General features: G+C 42.4%; 1 protein-coding gene across 1 annotated transcript in view; it reads left to right on the top strand.

Moving 5' to 3' along the window:
- LPCAT1 (lysophosphatidylcholine acyltransferase 1) overlaps window positions 1-21,160 on the top strand; it is a 166,552-nt gene that overhangs the window by 100,683 nt on the left and 44,709 nt on the right. Inside the window, exons 11-12 of the mRNA XM_045002927.1 lie at window positions 4,777-4,930; window positions 11,960-12,058. Of these exons, the coding sequence (XP_044858862.1) occupies window positions 4,777-4,930; window positions 11,960-12,058 (253 nt within the window). The remainder of the gene's footprint in view (window positions 1-4,776; window positions 4,931-11,959; window positions 12,059-21,160) is intronic.

Raw genomic sequence — 21,160 nt, 5'->3', positions numbered from 1 at the left:
TTATAACCAGCAGTTTTAACATTCCAATCGTTAATCATTCCACCAGCTTTCTGAAATGCCAATTAATGTTACATTTCTTCTCATCAATGAGAATGTCCTGTTTGGCATAGTTATATAAGTATTTGGAAAAAAAAAATTCTCTTCACAATCTTTGCCACTGCTTTTCAAGATACAGTTCCTCATCCTGTAATTCAGCTATGGAACTTGGGGAGGAGGGAGTTTGATTATGCAGGGGCTGCAATGGAAGTCTGTGGTTTTGCTGCCTTTCTTGCATTAGATCCATTAGATCCACAGCAGAGCATGTCAATTTGCTCCCCCATGAGCTTGACCATAGCGTCCTGCCTGCTCTCATCGCGCACCTCCCTCCTCTTTGTGTTCCTGTAATGTTTTACTGGACTCCGCAATTGTTTGCCTCCATGCATTCAGCTGGGCCCTATCAGTGCGGGAGAACTGCATGGGCTCAGCAAACATGTTGTCCTGAGTTCATTTTTTCCGCCTTCTAATCTGGACCAGCCTCTGGGACGGAGTAGATAGGGGCTGCGTTGAAACATTTGCCCCTGCGGGAGGAGAAAAGGGGAGGGTAATATTTTAAAAAATACATTGCAGAGAACAAAGGGGGCACTTTGGTATGAGTAATACTGTTTTCCGACTACAAATTTCATAGATAAGGGTACTGTGTTGAAATAAATATATTAAGACTTCTGTAAGGCTTGTGACTTAGTACTATGTGACATCCTGATAAAAAATTAGCACTATACAGTATCAATATAGCACATATTAAATCAGGGACAGTCAATTATTTTTTTTGTCAAAGTCCAAGTTTCTTAGTCAAGATATAGTTAAGGTCCAGCCTACAGAGAAAATAATAAAAAAATGATAAGTAAATAAAAAGATTTCGGGGTCTGTTCAAAGCATGTGGCGGTCTGGATTTGGCCCACAGTGCACCTATTGACTATCCCTGTATTAAATGGATTAGAAACTGGCTAAATGATAAATCTCCTAATATATATGTAAATGGAGAATCATCACTGAATTACTGTATATCCAATGAGGTCTTGCAGGGATTGTTTCTTCACCAAATGCTGTTATGCATTTTTATCAATGGCCTGAAAGAATATATAAAATCATTGCTGACAAAGTTTGCAGATACTACTCCACCAAGCTTTGTTCTAAGAAATGAAAAGGACATGCCATTTAAACAGTTTCCTACATCACTTTGTAAGCTGGGCACAGTCAGACAACATGCACTTTAACAGAGCTAAGTCTAGGAACAAAGAACAGAGACCATACTTATAGGATGAGGAACTGTATCTTGAAAAGCAGTGACTCTGACAGTGACCTGGGGGGTCATGGTGGATAACTAACTGAACATGTGCTCTCAATTTGATGTTGTGGCGAAAGCAGACCCCAGATGTATAAACAAGGAAATATCAAATAGGGATATGGAGGTTCTACTACTCCTGTATATGGCATTGGCAAGGCCACTACTTGAATGGTTCCATATGGCCCAGAGTTTCTGCCTATAGCACTCGGCCGACAGGCCCATGCAGTCCAAAATGGCAGCTCGTACGGTCTCATAATCCCAGGCGTGCTCCTCACTCAGCGCCATGTAGGCCGCTTGAGCCTCTCCCATCAAGTACGGCTCAAGCCGGAGGGCCCAGGTTGTCTTCTTCCACCCGATGCCCATGGCTACCCGCTCAAATGTCCCCAGGAACACGTTTGGGTCATCCGCTGGGCTCATTTTACACAGTGCCCAGCCCGGGGGTCGGGTGCCTTGGCCAGTTGCAGTACTCACCACCCACAGTAGGAGCTGTGCTTGTGCGTTGGTCTGCTCCCTGATAAAGTCCTGCTAACTCTGTTGCCGTTCCGCCTGCCGCGTCAGGAAGGTCTGCTTCTCCATCTGGTGGGACAGCTGGATGTTTCGCAGAGCCTGCTGCATTCCCTCCTCCTGGTTCACCAGCCATTTGAGGGTCTCCTCTATGTCCAGGGTTGCCAATCACGGTCGCTGGCTCCAAATCCTGGACAAGCCCCCACGTGTAGTGGTGCCTTCTCCCAGCCCCTCCACAAACTCAGTCAGACCACTCCAAAGTACATGCACCAGTGCCTTTTTATTGTTCATGCCTATCCCCACCACCTACTATTTACATATCTTACAGACCAACACCCAGGAGACTGCTAGCTTCTCCTGCCAGCAGGGATCTAGAGCTCCTTGCTCCTCTCTTTCCTATCTCTCCCCCTCTGCTTCTTCCCAGCCAGCTTTATATAGCAGGCTGGCCACTCAGGCCCCCAGGTGCATCCCCTCAGGTGATTAGGGTGAGTCCTAACCCCCCTTTTAAGCAGAGCTGGACTAACAGGGGCCTGGCTTGGATCTCCTAGCCAGCACCCTGTTACAGCTTCCCTTACCAATTTTGTGCATTCTTAACTTCTAATGTATATTCATTGCTATTGACTTCACCTTTTTTCTGCGTGTCTCTATACATTTTTATGGTTGTTTTCACTTCCCTTCTAAACTAGGATTTTTTTTTAACCAATTGTATGTGATTGTGGGATTGTAGATTTCTAGGCATCTAGTTAAATCACAATATATGGCAATGGTGCTTCCATCTCCCTTGAATGAAGTCAGAAAAGACTATCCCTACTAATGTAGGCCTCATAATGGTGGTGTCCAGACAACCCTTGAAAGTGCTCTTCTCTAAAAATACCACCTATTTAGGAGTCTCACTTGTAAGATCCTCCTAGTTGTCCAGGTTACCTTTGTGTAGCATGAAACTGACACATTTCCCTTGGCTCTTAAGTTTGGTTCTTACCGTTAATGATTACAGAGTAAGGCACGAGGCAGGCCCATTGTTGGCCAATACACATCACCTCCTAAGTATGAACTCTGGCTTCTAAACACTCTAGTCAATTCCTTGAGCTGGTTGCGGGAATATCTCATTGGCAATCACTAGCTGTTTCCTAAATCCAAATAACTCATCAGATATCCTTTTCAGATCCTCCATTCCAGTCAGGTCTGGTCAGTTCTCTACATTTTTGAGACCTTTGCTTCAAGTACTTTGGTGCAATTAGACTGCAACAGCCAAAATCTCTAGATTAGTGGTTTCCAGCCTGTGGTACACTTATGGCCCTTGATGCTCTAAATTGTGGCCATTAAGACTATGGTGCTAAGAAGGAAATTTGTATTGGATTATGAATTGAAATGTACTTCCTAAATTACATCCTGTAATTTTTAAATTGAAGAGTTTGAACTAGCCATATAGCTGTAGAGAAGTGGTTAGGGGCACTGTCTCCCTAACTTCCTCCTTCAATTTCAACTGCAGCCTCAGAACAGTTCTGGTCTGAGGTTAGAGCACTCTGAGTGGCTATTCTCCCTTCCCTGCTGCAGATCCTCCATTGACTGATTACTGCATCATAGGAAGGGAAGAGAGAATAGGTCTGGCTGTTTTGTGTGTTTCCCTTAATGAGTGGTGGGCCTCATAGAGAGCTGGATAGGAGCTCAACAGCCCCTGGCAGAGCGTTGAGGAGTGCCAAGAATCACCCCCTCTCCCTCCTCGCAGCAATCCTGGGCAAGCCAGGAAAGGGGGAGAGTTGCAGGGGATCAATAGCCCATTCTGATTTCCTGATTGTCTCCTCCAATCCAGGATAGGGACTGCTCTGACTTGAGCCACTGGGGATAGCCAGACCACAACACTAGGGCCTGCAAGGAAGAAAGGAGTTGCATGACCTGACTGTGCCAGCTGTAAACCGCCCATAATTGCCCCAACATGGGGGGAATCCCCAGTGGGTTTCCTGCTCCCTTTATGTGCTGCCTCAGTAGCAGAAAGGGGAACAAACTAGGGCATAGAAACTGCCCAACTGTATTGATTGCATTTGCCTTTTGGAAATAAAAATTTGCCCTCTGACTGGAAAGGCCACATTGTCCTGAGTTAACTTGGCTATCCACCATTCAAAACAAATCTGCTGGTTGAGATTTTGTGGATGCTATGGTGGAAGGGTACAGAACTTATAACATTTTATAAGCCTTCAGCTTCCATCATTAGCACTTTAATTAAAATAGTAATATAGTTAAAAAGTCATACCCCTAATCAAAACAGTTATACCAGTACAAAATGTATGTGTAGACCAGGTCTGGCTCTGTAATTGGAAAGGAAATGAGTGAACTCATGATTATATACTAACTAGCTTCAACTGATGGATCTTTTGGCCTCCTTGCTTGTTGGTAGGTGGCCCCAAATACTATCAGTGACTGCATTTGCAGGGTAGGATGTGAAAAGTGATGACTCTGACAAACAGGATTAAGAGTGTAATCACTATTAGTAATCTTGGTTTTAAACAACATGCATCAGGTCTTTCTCATTCAGTAACATTAGCAAGAGTGGAAATAATTATTCATTTATGTCACTCTTCTACTAATAGTCTGCAATTGACAGTTGCATGAAAGGGTAAAGAATCAGCAGAGTGGGGTCCTGGTCCATGAATAGTGCTCCTAGACACTACACTTAATACAAATAATAATATTGAATATTAGGTTTTTGAGCTATGTTGGAAACTAAGTGGGTGATTTGGCTTTGGAGCCTTAATTATGGCGCCCCGGGTATTTTGGTTAATTATGAATCAGGATAAGTGAGTTCTTGCATAATATCTTATAGTGCTGTCATTCACTGTTTTACACAATGCAAGGAACATTTAATGATTTTAGAAGTAGACCATAATATTCCTTTTAAAGTAGTCTGAAAATGTCAAATGTTTTCCTTTTTTGTTGTTTGTTTGTTGTTGTAGGCTGAAACCAGAGAAGCTTGAAAAAGATCTTGATAGATATTCTCAAAGTGCCAAGAAAATGAAAGGGAAAAGAGTCAGTCTTAAAGAGCTTGCTGCATACTTGGAAGTCCCAGTTTCTGACACATTAGAAAACATGTTTGCTCTTTTTGTCGAGGTAAGAAATACCAGAATGTTACAGAGAATTAAAAATTAATTCTTTTGTCTTTCCGGTGGGATTTTAAAAAATGCACTCATTGACTTCATTATGAGCGAGTACAGCCTGTGCTGAGCACTTTTTAAAATCCCAGTCTTGACATCCTTGTGCTTTTTTCTTATCTAGTAAGTCTAAATAAATCCAGTTAACTAAACAGCCACCAATGAGGGGGACCATCAAGGTCAAACAGACCCCATGCCCAAGGCAAAGGACCCCAAAAAGCTGGACTTGTTTGGCCAAATAGCATATTCAACAGGTGGGCTACAACTCCGAATAGTGAACCAGCAAGCTTTGCTAGGTCGCTATGATTTTAATATGTGGGAGGTGATGCAGAAATTTAAGGACATGCTCCCTCAAGAGGCCAAACAGGAGTTCTCTTTGCTAGTCAAAGAAGGGAAGACAGTAGCTTGGGCGTCCCTCCAGGCAGCCTTGGATGCTGCCAATTCTGGGGCCAGATCAATGGCTATGGCTATTACCATGCACAAAAGCTCATGGTTACAGTCTTCAGGGTTTCCTCAAGAGGTTCAACAAACCCTCCAGGATCTCCCATTCGAAGGGCCCTTGCTCTTCTCAGAGCAAAGAGATGCCAAACTCCATGGACTTAAGGACTCCAAGGCAACCCTAAAATCTCAGGGTCTGTATACACCGGCAGTGTCCAGAAAACAGTACAGGCCTCAACAGACAGGACACTATATTGCGCAACCTGCCTGGTAGGACCAGCGGATGAGGAAGCGCAAAGATTGTGACGTAGACACCCCTCCACCAATCTCTTCTTCAGGGTTGATGTATTCTGTCCCTAAACACTCAGGTAGTTAGAAGCACTGGTTTTGACGAGACTGTTGAGGACGACATATCAATTCCCTCAGTTCTGGATCCAGTTACCTCTTTGTTTTCCAGACGACTCTCCCGCTTCCTCAGTGCTTGGACCCACATTACCTTGGACTGTTGGGTTCTAAACACAATAGAATTTGGTTATATCCTTCAATTTTTATCCACCCTGCCTTCCCACGCCCCCTCCCCATCCCTCTTCAGGGATCTTTCTCACAAGCAACTATTGGAACAAGAATTTCAGTTCCTCCTTTGGGTGGGAGCCGTGGAAGAGGTTCCACACTATCTAAGAGGAAAGGGGTTTTATTCCCGTTACTTCCTGATTCCAAAGGCCAAAGGGGATCTCAGACGGAACCTAGACCTGCATCATCTCAACTGCTATCTCAAGAGCTTGAAGTTCCGCATGGTCTCCTTGGGCGCCATCATTCCTTTGCTGGATCTAGGGGATTGGTATGCCACCCTCTATCTAAAGGACACATACTTCCACATATCAATTTTCCTAAAGTCCACAGAAGGTTCCTAAGATTTGCCATGAACCAGACCCATTACCAGTTTGTGGCTCTCCCATTTGGCCTGTCGGCCACCCCACAGGTCTTCAACAAATGTGTGGAAGTAGTAGCGGCTTTCCTCAAAAAAAGGAGTTAATGTATTCCCATATCTCAATGACTGGCTAATCCGGTCCAGAGCTCAGGTGGAATCTCACTAAAAATACCCCCGTTTTGAGCCACTTCTCATTCCATTAAATATGTGCTTTATTAGTATTGTATAGCATTGACTTTTTTAATGAGAATGTTATGCAGTACCAAGTCAAATGCCTTATACAAGCCCAAGTATATTACATAGAGGGAGTGTTCCTTGTGTGTGGGGGGGAGGGGGTTTCGCATGTTCTTCTCAATACTATCTTTATCAGTGATCTAGAAGAAAGTATAAAATCATTGCATATGACACTAAGATTGGTGGATTTGTAACTAAGAGGACAGGTCAGTTATACAGAGTGATCTCTTTTCAGTTTGAGGGAAACATTACTAGTGCAAGACAATAAACCTGTTCTTGTCTCTACTCCATGAGTTTTACACTAATGTTACTTACCCACTTATATATCTAAGTGATCCGTTGACAAAAGCTGCAGGGGTCAAGTAGTATGATAGTACTATCAAGTAGTAGTATTGGAGGTTTTTAAGAGCAGGTTAAACAAACACCTGTCAGGAATTGTCTTGATAATAATTAATCCTGACATGAGTGTAGAGGACAGGATCAGAAGACCTCTTGTGGTCATTTCCAGTCCTATGATTCGATGACCACTGAGACTTCGGGGGTTCTCATTGCCATGAGGAGATAATCGAATAGAACTACAAGGGCTGAGGTCCATGCCATATCAAGTTTAAAGTCTAATCACAGGAGGACTGAAGATTTCCACTGAATTTGTGTCTTATCTGGAGCTTGGCTTTTAGTACTTTCTCGATAATTTTGCCTTGGAACGCTTAAACTCAAAAAGGAAGCTTACAAGAAGTGGAAATTTGGACAGATGACTAGGGAGGAGTATAAAAATATTGCTCAAGCATGCAGGGATGTAATCAAGGCCAAGGCACAATTGGAGTTGCAGCTAGCAATGGATGTGAAGGGTAACAAGAAGGGTTTCTACGGGTATGTTAGCAACAAGAAGGTGATCAGGGAAAGTGTGGGACCCTTACTGAATGGGGGAGGCAACATAGTGACAGATGTGGAAAAAGCTGAAGTACTCAATGCTTTTTTTTGTCTCGGTCTTCACAGATAAGGTCAGCTCCCAGACCGCTGCACTGGGCAACACAGTATGGGGAGGGGGTAAGCAGCCCTCAATGGTGGAAGAACGGGTTAAGAATTATTTAGAAAAGCTGGACATGCACAAGTCCATGGGTCCAGAACTAATGCATCCAAGGGTGCTGAGGGAGTTGGCTGATGTGATTGCAGAGCCATTGGCCATTATCTTTGAAAATTTGTGGCGATCGGGGGAGCTCCTGGACGATTGGAAAAAGGCAAATATAGTGCCCATGTTTAAAAAAGGGAAGAAAGAGAACCCAGGGAACTACAGCCTCACTTCAGTCCCTGGCAAAATCATGGAGCAGGTCCTCAAAGAATCCATTTTGAAGCACTTGGAGGAGAGGAAGGTGATCAGGAACAGTCAGCATGGATTCACCAAGGGCAAGTCATGCCTGACCAACCTGATTGCCTTCTATGATGAGGTAACTGGCTCTGTGGCTATGGGGAAAGAGGTGGATGTGACATATCTTGACGTTATCAAAGTTTTTGATATAGTCTCCCACAGTATTCTTGCCAGAAAGTTATAGTAGTATGGATTGGATGAATGGACTATAAGGTGGATAGAAATCTGGCTAGATTGTCGGGCTCACCAGGTAGCGATAAACGGCTCGATGTCTCGTTGGCAGCTGGTATGAAGTGGAGTAACCTAGGGGTCGGTCGTGGGGCCGGTTTTGTTCAACAGCTTTATTAATAATCTGGATGATGGGATGAATTGCACCCTCAGCAAGTTTGCAGATGACATTGAGCTGTGGGGAGAGGTAGATACGCTGGAGGGTAGGGATAGGATGCAGAGTGACCTAGACAGATTGGAGGATTGGGCCAAATGAAATCTGATGAGATTCAACAAGGACAAGTTCAGAGTCCTGCACTTAGGAAGAAAGAATCCCATGCACCGCTACAGGCTGGGGACTGACTGGCTAAGCAGTAGTTCTGCAGAAAAAGACCTAGGGATTACAGTGGACAAGAAGCTGGATATGAGTCAGCAGTGTGCCCTTGTTGCCAAGAAGGCCAACGGCATATTGGGCTGTATTAGTAGGAGCATTCCAAGCAGATCGAGGGAAGTGATTATCCTCCTCTATTCGGCACTGGTGAGGCACACCTGGAGTATTGCGTCCAGTTTTGGTCCCCCCCCACCACCTACAGAAGGGATGTGGACAAATGGGAGAGAGTCCAGTGGAGGGGAACGAAAATTATTAGGGGCTGGGGCACATGACTTACGAGGAGCTGCTGAGGGATCTGGGGTTATTTAGTCTTCAGAAGAGAAGAGTGAGGGGGGATTTGATAGCAGCCTTCAACTACCTGAAAGGGGGTTCCAAAGAGGATGGAGCTCGGCTGTTCTCAGTGGTGGCAGATGACAGAACAAGGAGCAGTGATCTCAAGTTGCAGTCGGGGAGGGCTGGGTTGAATATTAGGAAACACTATTTCGCTAGGAGAGTGGTGAAGCACTGGAATGGGTTACTAGGCAGGTGATGGAATGTCCATCATTAGAGGTTTTTAAGGCCCAGCTTGACAAAGCCCTGGCTGGGATGATTCGGTTGGTGTAGGTCCTGCTTTGAGCAGGGGATTGGACTAGATGACCTCCTGAGGTCTCTTCCAACCCTAATATTCTATGATTCTTCTTCGAGTGATTGCTCCTATGCATTCCAGTTAGGTGTGCGCGCCGTGCGTGCACGGCTCTTCGGAAGATTTTTACCCTAGCAACTCCAGTGGGTCGGCTGGGCGCCCCCTGGAGTGGCGCCGCTATAGCACCCAGACGAGTTTCCGAGCTTCGTGCCCTAACGTCTGGTCCACCATATACCATCTTCCATGGAGACAAGGTACAGCTTCGGCCACACCCGGCCTTCCTCCCTAAGGTGGTGTCGGCCTTCCATTTAAACCAGGACATTTTTCTCCCGGTCTTTTTCCCGAAGCCACACGCCTCAAGTCGTGAACAACAGCTTCACACCCTCGACGTCCACAGGGCCCTCGCATTTTACATAGAGCGAACAAAACCCTTCTGGCGTTCGCCCCAGTTATTCGTGGCGGTTGCTGATCGCATGAAAGGCAAGCCGGTCTCCTCTCAAAGGATTTCCTCCTGGGTAACATCATGTATCCGGACATGCTACGAGCTTGCTCGAGTGCCAGCTAGCCACCTCACCGCTCACTCTACAAGAGCGCAAGCCTCGTCTTCCGCCTTCCTGGCCCATGTCCCCATCCAGGACATCTGTAGAGCGGCCACCTGGTCTTCTGTCCACACCTTCGCTTCCCACTACGTGTTGGTGCAACAATCTCGAGACGATGCAGCCTTCGGCTCCGCAGTCTTACACTCTGCCACGTCTCACTCCGACCCCACCGCCTAGGTAAGGCTTGGGAATCACCTAACTGGAATGCATAGGAGCAATCACTCGAAGAAGAAAAGACGGTTACTCACCGTTGTAAATGTTGTTCTTCGAGATGTGTTGCTCCTATCCATTCCAGGCCCGCCCTCCTTCCCCACTGTCGGAGTAGCCAGCAAGAAGGAACTGAGGAGCGGACGGGTCGGCTGGGGTATATATCTAGCGCTATAGCGGCGCCACTCCAGGGGGCGCCCAGCCGACCCGCCGGAGTTGCTAGGGTAAAAATCTTCTGAAGAGCCGTGCACGTGCGGCGCGCACACCTAACTGGAATGGATAGGAGCAACACATCTCGAAGAACAACAGTTACAACGGTGAGTAACCGTCTTTTCTAAAGGGAGGTAAAGAGAGATTCCAGTATCAAGTGTTGGTGAGGTTCCAGCAGAGTACTGCATTTTTCAGGAAGGCTGGCAGGTTTGCTTTCTCTAAAGAAAGTGTTAATAATTTCAATAGAATTGAGCTCAGTTCTGTTGGGCTTTCATCAGTTGGGGTGGAAGTTTTGTTTGGCAAGTGATGACTCAACAATTTTCAGGGCTTTTTGTAATTCATCATATGCAATGGGACCAAATTTGGGTGGCAGCGTGATTATTGCTTTCTAATCTGACTAAGTTTTCTGTTTCAAAAAGTTCATTTTATATTTGTTGAATTTTCTATGGAATGGGAAGAGAGCTCTTTTCGGTGATCAGTATTCCGGTCTGATGTTTGGTTTATGTAAGCCAAGTGACTTCCAAGTTCATTATGCAAAATAATTTTGCTGATTTTTGCAGCCGTAATGGCAGAGGACAGGGACTTTCACTTCCTTTAGCAAAGTGGCATAATCCTGTACTAAACCCAGCAGATGGGTTCAAATCAGGTTTTACGATCCTAGAGTTTGAATCTGACTGCATGCTTCATCTGCCATAATTCACTGATGAACCATAGAGATATTTTAGGTCAGTGCAAGGAAAGGTGGGTTGTTGGGCCAAGACATTGATGTCAGTGATTACTGTGTCTGCTAGTTCATGGATGGATAATTTTGGTTTTCTTGGAAATGCTGAAAAGTTGAAGTATATACCTCTCCATCTCTCTGAACTGTTAAGTCATATGCCCAGCAATGATGATTTAAAGGTCAGCTATTTCACTGCTGGTCAGAGAACGTAACAATCATATTATGAAGATTTGCATAATATACTGTGAGTGATTCCATTTGGATGCCAGGAGTGGATTGCATTTGACAGTACCAGCACGTTTTTCCAGGATGCTATAACCAGGTTTTAACACAACACATCTGGGTAGGAGTCCATAGCCTCTGCATTATGTAACATCTCCATTACAAAGATGACAAGGTATCAAAATGTACTCTAGCTAATTGAATCTTAACTTGCCTAATTATCCTTCAAAACAAGGTATATTTATCCCCTGGAAGAAATAGAGATTATTCCATCAGATCCATAAGGACATCTTTGGCCATACAAGTTCAAAACAGCACCAAACCCTGTAACTGACATCCATTTCCAAACAAGGTATTAGGAAGATGACCATTCTCCATACGTGGTAGAAAATAAAATAAAATAAAATCTTTTCACTGTTAAAACTTTTTTGACTGAATTTTGATCATAGTAATTTGAGCTTCATGTGTGTCAGTTAGAAAATATATGATCAGTATATATCTTTCTATGGTACATTTCATTCTCCAGTCCAGTCCACTCCACTCCAAGTTAGAAATGCAAATTTTGGCATAGAATTATACCCTCTGATTGGTATTTTTAAGAAAACCAAGAGAGTTAGGCCCCCCTCTTTCAGTGGAATTCAGTGGGAATTGGGCATCTGACTCTTTAGTCATCTTTGAAAAATCTCAACCTCTAAATTTTACAAACATTTTTCAGAATATCTTCATGTGGGTTTATGTGTTTAGTATATTTAATAATCTTTAACATTCCTTTAATAGCTGTTAAATGTTTATGGAGTTCTGAGGCAGATGAAAGAATTCTGATTTATTTTATTTTATTTACAGAATGAAGATGGTGTAATTGATCTACGGGAATATGTGACTGCTCTATCTGTAGTATGTAGGCCATCCAAAACTTTAGAAACAATTCAGTTGGCATTTAAGGCAAGTAGCAACTTCTTACAACGTTCTTCTTACAATATGTAGAAAATACAGAACTATTTTTTTAAAAATCAATTTGATTTAACTGAATTTTATTCTATATATTCTTCTAATTCACATTTACACTTTTAAAAAAAGCTTTAATACATTGCTTAGTTTCAGAGATCAAGCACCTCAGAATAATTAAATACAGATTTAGGCACTAGTCCCATCATATGATTGTAGCATGCTTTCCTCTGCATGAGCCGAGACCCATTGAGTTGGTGGGTCTCTACGGGGGTCTGCATTAGCATGTTGCATTGGAGGACTGGGAGCCGTTATGTTCAAACCTCCAAACTTACCCCTTATCCCTTGTGCTTATGCCTTATTAAAATGTGTTTCGGTTGTAACCTTTCTTTCCCCCCCCCCCCCCGCCCCATGATTAAAATTTTCTGAAACTCTTACGTTTTGGGGTGAAATTTTACATGTTTGATTCATGGGAGTTCACCTTTCTCCCTCATCTCCTTGTTTAGATTGCTACTGCTCCCTTCATCCCCAACCCTACCACCAGGGTCTTGTGCTTCTTGTGGTTCACAGGGGTGCTCTTCTCTGAGATACCTTTGATTGCCAGTCTCTCTCTTCTCCTCCCCCCCACCCCCCAACTCCTGTAAGTCACAGGAGCCACCAGTATAGACCACACTAGCACAAGATCTGGAAGAGAGTGGGGACAGAAGTGGGGAGGCGGGGATAGACTTGAGCTGAGAAGGGGCTGGCAGAGTCTGGATCACTTTTTGGAGTCTTTCAGGGAAAATAACTTATCTGACTGGAGATCATTGCTCACCTTCTGAGGTCCTAGTAAAATGCATTATATATTAAACATTAGGGAAATCTTTAATGTCAGATCCACTAATAATGATATATTGTAGGGGTTTAAAAATAAATCCACATTAGTCTATTTGTGTACCAAATATGTGGTACATATTTGCAGCGTTGGTGTGACTTTCTCCATTGCATTCTAATTAAAAAGGATAACTTAATACTTCATTTGATATAGTATTGTCTTTAGCTAGCTCTGTGTCATATTGTGATCTTATCAGTCAGAGCCAAGATACATTAGCTTCTTTAATAGTCCCTCTTATTTATAAGGGTGGCAGTTAGCGGCTTACACCATATGTGTGACTTGGCCAGTTATAACTATCTTAGTTTCTAAGAGAGAGTATACTGGGGTATACTTGACTTTGTTTGTAAGGGAGACTGTGGTAAAGAAATAACCCATATGTATTTATTTTACTATTTGTGATTTCTTTGCATTTGTCAGGGGCAGAAGTAATGAAATTCAACAGGCTTTTTTTATTTTTGGGGGGAGGGGATAGGGGAAATTGGGAGGGGTTAATATTTGTCCTCCGTTATCCCAAGACCAGATCTACACTAGAAAATATTTGCCGGTATAGCTATGCCATCAATCCCTGCTAATGTAGATGCAGCTAATACTGGCAAAAGAGTTCTTTTGATGGTATCACTTATATCAGTTCTCTAAGTGAAATACAAATTTTGCAAAAAAACAACCCACACCCTTAAGCAAGAGATGTCGCTATTCAGGACTTAAATTAATTAAAGATGTACTCTTAGAGTTGTTACTCTGGTTGAATTTTGCAAGTCTTGCATTCATAACTAAATATGAATTATGAGCATGAGTGGCTAAGGAATAAAAGATGATCAGAGTAAAAGTATATTATAGACTTTGTTATATCATTGTAAGTATTTTACATGACATCTCTATTTTTTTTTATCCTGTTCTCTGTGTAATGTGTATCTACTTGTAAAGTCTAGATTAATTACAACAGCTCTTCTAGTGTCATATGTTGACCCATGTAAGGATTACAGCTGTACTGCAAATTCTTAAAGAGCAAAGTGTGTTTCAGAAGATAAGAAAGAAATTACTATTCCGCCACTTGATGCAGCATACAGCTGGAAATAATGTGAACTGGGGGCTGTTGTCCATTTTTATTTTTATTTTTTTATTTTTTTTAACTTAAACCACTCTCTTGTTAACTTGATGCTTTGCAGCATTGTCTGCTTTAGCTGCAGTCAAAATGTTGCAGGTTTTAGAAAGAGGTATTGTGACATAGTTCAGTGGAATAAAGAACGATGCCCTTCCTGATATTGTAAATGATATAGTCACCATTTCCTTCCATACCAATAATACACAACAGTTTGCATTAGTAGGCTTATAGGTATAAGCCCAAGTTAGCACCAAAACTAAATGCCAAGTACCTTCATCCATCTGAGAAATGCATAAGTAGGCTACTAATACAGATCCTGAAATAGATTGTATCTTCGGAAGCATTGCTTATTCATTAAAATGCCTTATTTTAAAAAGAAAATACGCCTTTAGTTTGGAGAGGGGAAATGGAAAATATTTCCCCGCAAAAGGATAAGAGATAATAGTAGGGGAAATGTTAGAAACTCCTTTTCCCTACTACTTTGAATATTTTAAAATTTATTTTTGTTATCCTTCTTTGCTTTTTCTTAAGGTTTCTTGACCCTTTTGGACCAGTTCTCCTTCCTCCTATATGAAGCACAGCTGCTTTTTACTAGCATTCTGTGTCCCAACAGACACCAGTCTCAGAGCTTCTGTATGCGGTGGGGTAATGTGCTCTACAGGGGTGTGATTTCCAAAGTGTACTGACACACTGTGCATTAACTGGTCCGTGTAGACCTTGCTGGTATGCACTAAAGGTTCCTTACTACACCTAAACATGGTACTATTTATTCTACGTTGAAGCATACTAGGGAACCTTCAGTGCACACCAGCACAATCTACACAGACCAGTTAATGTGCAGCACATTAGTGTGCTTTGGAAATCACACCCCTATAGAGCACATAACTCTACCATGTAGACAAGTCCTTAGTTGCTGAATAGAAAGCTGGTAATAAGTGGTTGGAAGCTCCAAACCACTGCTGAAATGGTAGTTTGGCACTTTGAGATGAGGGAGAAGTTGACGACATCTGTACAGTGTTCTCACTCTTAGGTTTGTGTTATCTAGCGCAAAACAGTTCCAACTCCCACAAGTCAGATTTCTTGTCCACTGAGGGCAACAATAGCAGGATGGAGCTTGATCCAGGCCTCTGCATTACATTCCCCTGCCTTAGACTATGTCACCGTTGCTTGGACATTCTATGCCAGTTCTTCCTTGGCTGCAGGCAGTAGAGGAGTGCCCTGCTTCATGGTCATCTTTGTGATAAGCTCAGTGGTATCTATTTCTGTCTAACCTTCCTAGTCAACAACTAGTTTTGCTTAAGTTGATTCATTCAGGGCTCAAGTAGGTTTTTCCATGCCTCCATGCCACCTGTTTCAGTGCATCTGCACTTCACTCCCCTTCCTTAATGTTTGGCACTCCAGCAGCTTTGCTTGCAGTACACTGATTCATTACCTTTGCCATGGCACTTTAGCACTGCTGTCTCAGCACTTTGCACTGCTCCTTTGGTATTCTGTGGCTTTGATCTCTTTTTGCCTGCATCTTGTATACTTGATATCTTGAATCTTCAGTACTTTCAGTTTGGCACATCAGTGTCTCTTCACTCCTGTACCTCCTCAGCATCTTCAGGTTTCACTGTTGCTGCTTTGGTGCATTATTTAATTAGAAGGGTTTTGTATTTTTTCTTTTCCAACATGATGTTTTCCAAGAAGGAAAGAAAAAAGGTGTTCGGCTTCAAAAATTATCTCTTTGATAGAACCAAGTCCAAGAAGGGATGGCTGTACCCATTGTGTTCTCTGGCTGGGAGCCTCATGATGTGCGTGGTTGCAATATACATCAAGAGATACCTCCCTGCATGCCCAAGAAACATGGTGAGCATCTCCATTCCCTGATTGAAACACACCACAGAGATTCTCATAAGTTTCTCATGAGGCTGGTCAAGAATGCAATGAAGGAAGGATCTTTGAAGCATGTATTTGAGTCAGCTCAGACTTGAGTGCCAAGACCAGTGGCACATGTGCAGACTTGGGGTCCTCCCTTTGCAAAGTCCCGTGAGGTAGCCTTAATTCCAGAGCACCCAGCACAGTCCCCTCAAAGCTCCTCCAAGTCCTTGGTTTTTATATCCACTATGAACACTTAATTTGAATAGTCCCTTCAAGATGTGCAGGCTAAATACCTTGTGGGCATTACCCCAGGAGCAAACATATTTAAAATATAGTATAGTGCCAATGATCATAACTTCAAATACAAAAATGATACATGCATACAAATAGCATAATCATATTCAGCAAATCATAATCATAACCTTGACATAATTTGTACAAGATTTGTTGCAATTATGTAACAGTGGTAGCAACAATGATCTACGTGGTCATATTTAATCAGATAACATCACACCCCCAACACAAAATTGATGCAGGATGGAGTGTCCCAGACACTGCTGAATGCATCATAGGAACTTCCCATTCTTGGTCCTGTATTACTACAGCTTCTAACCAAATATTAGAAGTATCAGTATATAACAGAAATGCTTTATCAAAATCATAGTTTGATCAAAACAGGCTTTTTCTTTGTAAGGTTCATTATGCACGTATTTAATTCAATATTATGTAATCCCTTTACAAATCCAAGGTAAAACTTGGCTAGACCAGTAATGGATTGGATCTCCTCTTGCAGCATAATTTCTGCATGTCTCATGTGATCTTGCCATGAGCTATAAAAATAGCTAACTTATTCATACAAATGTTTGGAACCCAATAACATCAAATCAGATATTAATGTTCTTCATGGTGTAGGATTTTTGGCATTAAGCCATGAAAGCAACATGGTAGTGTGCCTCAGTTTCCCTTTTCATACAGGACATTAGGTGTGTAATTTCCTTTCTTCTGTGTACAGTTTCAAGACTGGTTACAGGCATTAACTGTGAAATATCAGTATCACAGGACCTTTTAACATAAAGTATGTTGTCATGTAATGAAACCATAAAGGCTTCTAGCACATAGTGAGTTCTTATGTATTACTCCCAACATGTTCAAGGGTTTTTCCAAAAGCTCATGCACATTGTACTTTTTTTTTTTATACAGTTTTTGGTATCAGCAACACATTAGTCACAAGAGTTAATATTATCATTAATATTAACATCAAATCCATTACAAGTGTACATTTACAAGCAATTTTTGTCATGCCATGCCTTTGGCTCAATACCCTTGGGGTTTTGGCACTTTAGCGTTAATCTGTGGCTTCCATTTGCAGGATTAAGTTTTTCCCTTCCTCCCTGTCCTGTAGGGTCAAATTCTGAGCTTTCTTGCTTAACAAAATCCATTGGCTGGCTAGGTGTGTCCTCTCTGCTAACAGTTAAGGGCAACTTTGTTCCTTCCTTACCAGCTAGGTAGTTTGCGTAGACACCATGCCTTAAAGAGAGACAACCATTTTCTATCGTCATGTCTGAACTACAGTTCTCCTGCTTTTCAGCTAAATTTCTGTATCCACAAGGCATTAGATGCCTCAGAGCTTACTAAGAAATCACATGACATATCCAAAGCATCTATGGGTTTATTCACAAGGCTGCTCTACTGTGTAAAGCCAGGAATCCAGCCTTTCTTTTGAACCTGAGACATAAACTGTTCATAATATCAGTTAATTAAACCTCTTTTAAGCCAGTGGTTCTCAAACTTTTGTACTGGTGACCCCTTTCACATAGCAAACCTCTGAGTGTGACCCCCTTCCCAATAAATTAAAAACACTTTTTTATGTATTTTACACCATTATAAATGCTGGAGGCAAAGTGGGGTTTGGGATGAAGGCTGACAGCTCGCGACCCCCCCATGTAATAACCTTGCAGCCCTCTGAGGGGTCCGAACCCCTGTTTTAAGCTATCCACACTAGATTTTTCCAAAGCAAATTCAGTGAGTTCATATACATCTGAAAGACTTTGGCAGTTAGGAACTAAAACAAATTTCTCAACAATAATTAACTGTTGCCTGCTACAGACAGAAATTCTTTCCGATTTACCTCAATTAATTCACTTCCACACCCCTCAGTTACAGCAAACTGCTTGCAAAAACTAGAATGAGGATTCTTCTCCTTAGGAGCTTCTTTTAGCAACAATTCACCTTTATCTTGCTTCACAGAAGCATTGCTCTGTTGAGCCACAAGCAACTCCTGAGTTTGTTACACCCAGAATCATCTCTGGCCTATTAGGAGGATTTTTACACAACCCCCTTTCAGGCAAGCTACAGGACTCCATAGTTAAAAGGTTAGAGGCACTCTCTTTCCCTTTACAGCTTCCCTCCTTGGCAACATGCAGGTTACGGGAGCTCGTTCGGGGATCGATATATTGCGTCTAGATGAGACGCGATATATCGATCCCCGAAAAATCGATCGCTACCCGCCGATAGGGCGGGTAGTCTGGACGTACCCCTAGTTACAATGTCATTCTCCCTAGCAGACACAAACTTAGGAACATTTCCTTCCTGGGCTTTAGTTAAATCCAGAACCAACTCTGAGGCAGCTGATAAATTTTCAGTCATCATAGGTTGACAGACTTCTTCAGTCTGCTTCACAGACAAAGATTTGGAGAAAAACTTCTCCTCAGCAGGCGTGCTGCTATTCTCAATAGACAAACAATTGGAGATATCCTTTCCCTTGTCCCAGCACCCATGGCTGATTTCAGACATATACTTGGAAAGTGAGACAGCTTCCTTTACAGGCAAGTTGCCACTTCCAACAGATAAACTGCTATTCTCCACAGATGGTCTCATTACACCGAGCTACTTTAAATAAATTACTTCTACCTTGTTTGGGCTTACATTCACAAACTTCACTTGCCAACAGTCCTTCACCCACAAAAAAAAAACCTACCCTTTTCTTCCTCAATTAGGACTTTAACCTGATCATCAACTTTAATCTGCTCTAGAGAAACATTTTCCTGATCAATGAGTTCTCTCTGTGCTTCATCTAATTCCAGATTCACTTCTGAGATAGTAGACAGACATTCAGAAACTTAATTTACATATAAACTGCTTTTTTGTACAAACAGCTATTTTCCACCTCCCCAAGGTTAGAGAGACAGTCTCCCTAGTCATAGCATAATTGGTTAAACACAGACAACTGATTAGAGTCATACAACATACCAGCATTGTTATAAACTGGACTTCCAAGAGGATACAGTTTCTGCTGTTCTTCCATTGCTTTTTTTATTTGGATCTTAAGTCTGGCAGTTTCTTGTTGCATCTAGCGAGCCCTCTCCTCAGCAACCAGCCGTTCCATTTGCCTCTAGTAAGTTTCTTTGGCTCTCTCTTCAGCTTGCTTGGCTCTCTTTGCAGCTTCTTCTTCCAGCTGGGCCAAGGCTTTCTTCTCTTGCATTCTAAGTTCTGCCAGTCTTTGTTCATGTTCAAGACACAGGCTCTCTCTTGGGGCTTGCAGTTTGATTGCTTCTGCTGATGCCATCTGGCTCATGGTCACTGATCTTTAACCTTTAAAACTCTCAATATCAAATTTCAAAAGCGTGGGGTTCTGATCCAAAGCTTAATTAACCTGATTCTGTGGATCCTGCTGACTATGCCACTGTAACCATGTCTTTGTGGGTCACAACTCAGAATATCAAATTCAGGACAAACTGCTGAGAAATAGGGCAGACACCCCAAAACTGGTGGTTATTCTCCCATAAGATATACCAAACCAGCAACAAAAGTAAACTTCTGTTTCACCACACTGGCTAACCAGAAGTCAGAATAGCAGTTCTGTTAGGTATTCCAGTCCTTGTATCACTACCAGAAACAGTAGACTTAAAGATGAATGGTTCCAATTTCATCAAATAAAAGGTTCTTCTGATCCCAAAGGACCAGCCACACATCCAGGTCAATATACAACTCAGATCTTACCCAATAATCCCACTGTTACCAATCCTTTAGTATCTAAAATCTAAAGGTTTATTTATTTAAAAAGAAAGGTGAGAGTTAAAATTGGCTAAAGGAATCGAATACATACAATAATTGCAAAGTTCTTGGATCAGGCTTGTAGCAGTGATGGAATAAACGTCTGGCTTAAGTCAAGTCTCTGGTTGCTTACAAATCAATGGAAGGTCCTCAGTCCTTTGGTTAGAATGGTCCCATTAGTATAAGTTCATAGTCCAAAGGAAGGAGGCAAAATGGAGGTGTTTCCCAGGCCTTTTATAGCTTCTGCCATTTGGAGGGAAATCTGTTGTTTCAAACAAAGCCCTCAGCACAGTGGAAAATTACAGGCAGCAAGATGATGTTTGGAGTCCCATGGGCAAGTCACATGTCTATGCATGATTTTGCTTAGTCATCATAGGAAAGTCCATTAAGTGTAGATAGACATCTTCCATGGTCCATTGTGAGTTAAGTGTTCCTTAATGGGCCACTTAATTTGAACAGTCCCTTTATGATGTGCAGGCTAAATAGCTTGTGGGCATTATCCCAGGAGCAAACAAGTTTGAAATACAGGTATAGAGCCAATGCTCATAATTTCAAATACAAAATTGATACATGCATACAAATAGCATAATCATATTCAGCAAATCTTAACCTTTCCATAGACACCTTACTTGACATCATTTGTACAAGATTTGTTGCAATTCTATAACAGTTGTAGCAACAGTGATCTACATGGTTGTATTTAATCCGATAACGTCACACCCTCCCCTTGCAAAGTCCCATGAGGCAGCCTTAATTCCAGAGCACCCAGCACAGTCACCCTCAAAGCTCCTCAAAGTCCTTGTTTTTTATTTCCACTATTCAAAGTTGATGGTACTGAGCTCAAGTACCTCGGATGAGATGTAGCCTCTGCAAAGATGACACAGCCTGGTGGTTTGAGATGGTTATAACTATAGGTCTATGCCCAGTGCTGTGCACCTCAGATTTTAGACCTGCGAAACTGAAATCCATTTCAAAGATGGTTTATCAGTCTGCAGTTGCAGCCTCAGAACTGTGGATTACCAGGCTTACACATGTAAACTGTGAAGGTCTTCCCTGGGTTAATTCCTTTCCCTAAGGAGAAACGCACACAAAAACTCAAGAATCTTATGGAGGGTATAGACCTGGCCTAGTATCAAGTTTGGATAGCCTTTGATGTCAGTGTGGAAGGGACTGCTACTTCAGAGGTGGATTTCCACAGGGATGGTCTTGG

Source organism: Mauremys mutica, chromosome 2, assembly GCF_020497125.1.
Source record: "Mauremys mutica isolate MM-2020 ecotype Southern chromosome 2, ASM2049712v1, whole genome shotgun sequence".
NCBI classification, from domain to species: Eukaryota; Metazoa; Chordata; order Testudines; family Geoemydidae; genus Mauremys; species Mauremys mutica.
Note: the sequence above shows the minus strand (reverse complement) of the source record. Positions and strands in the feature narration are given on the sequence as shown.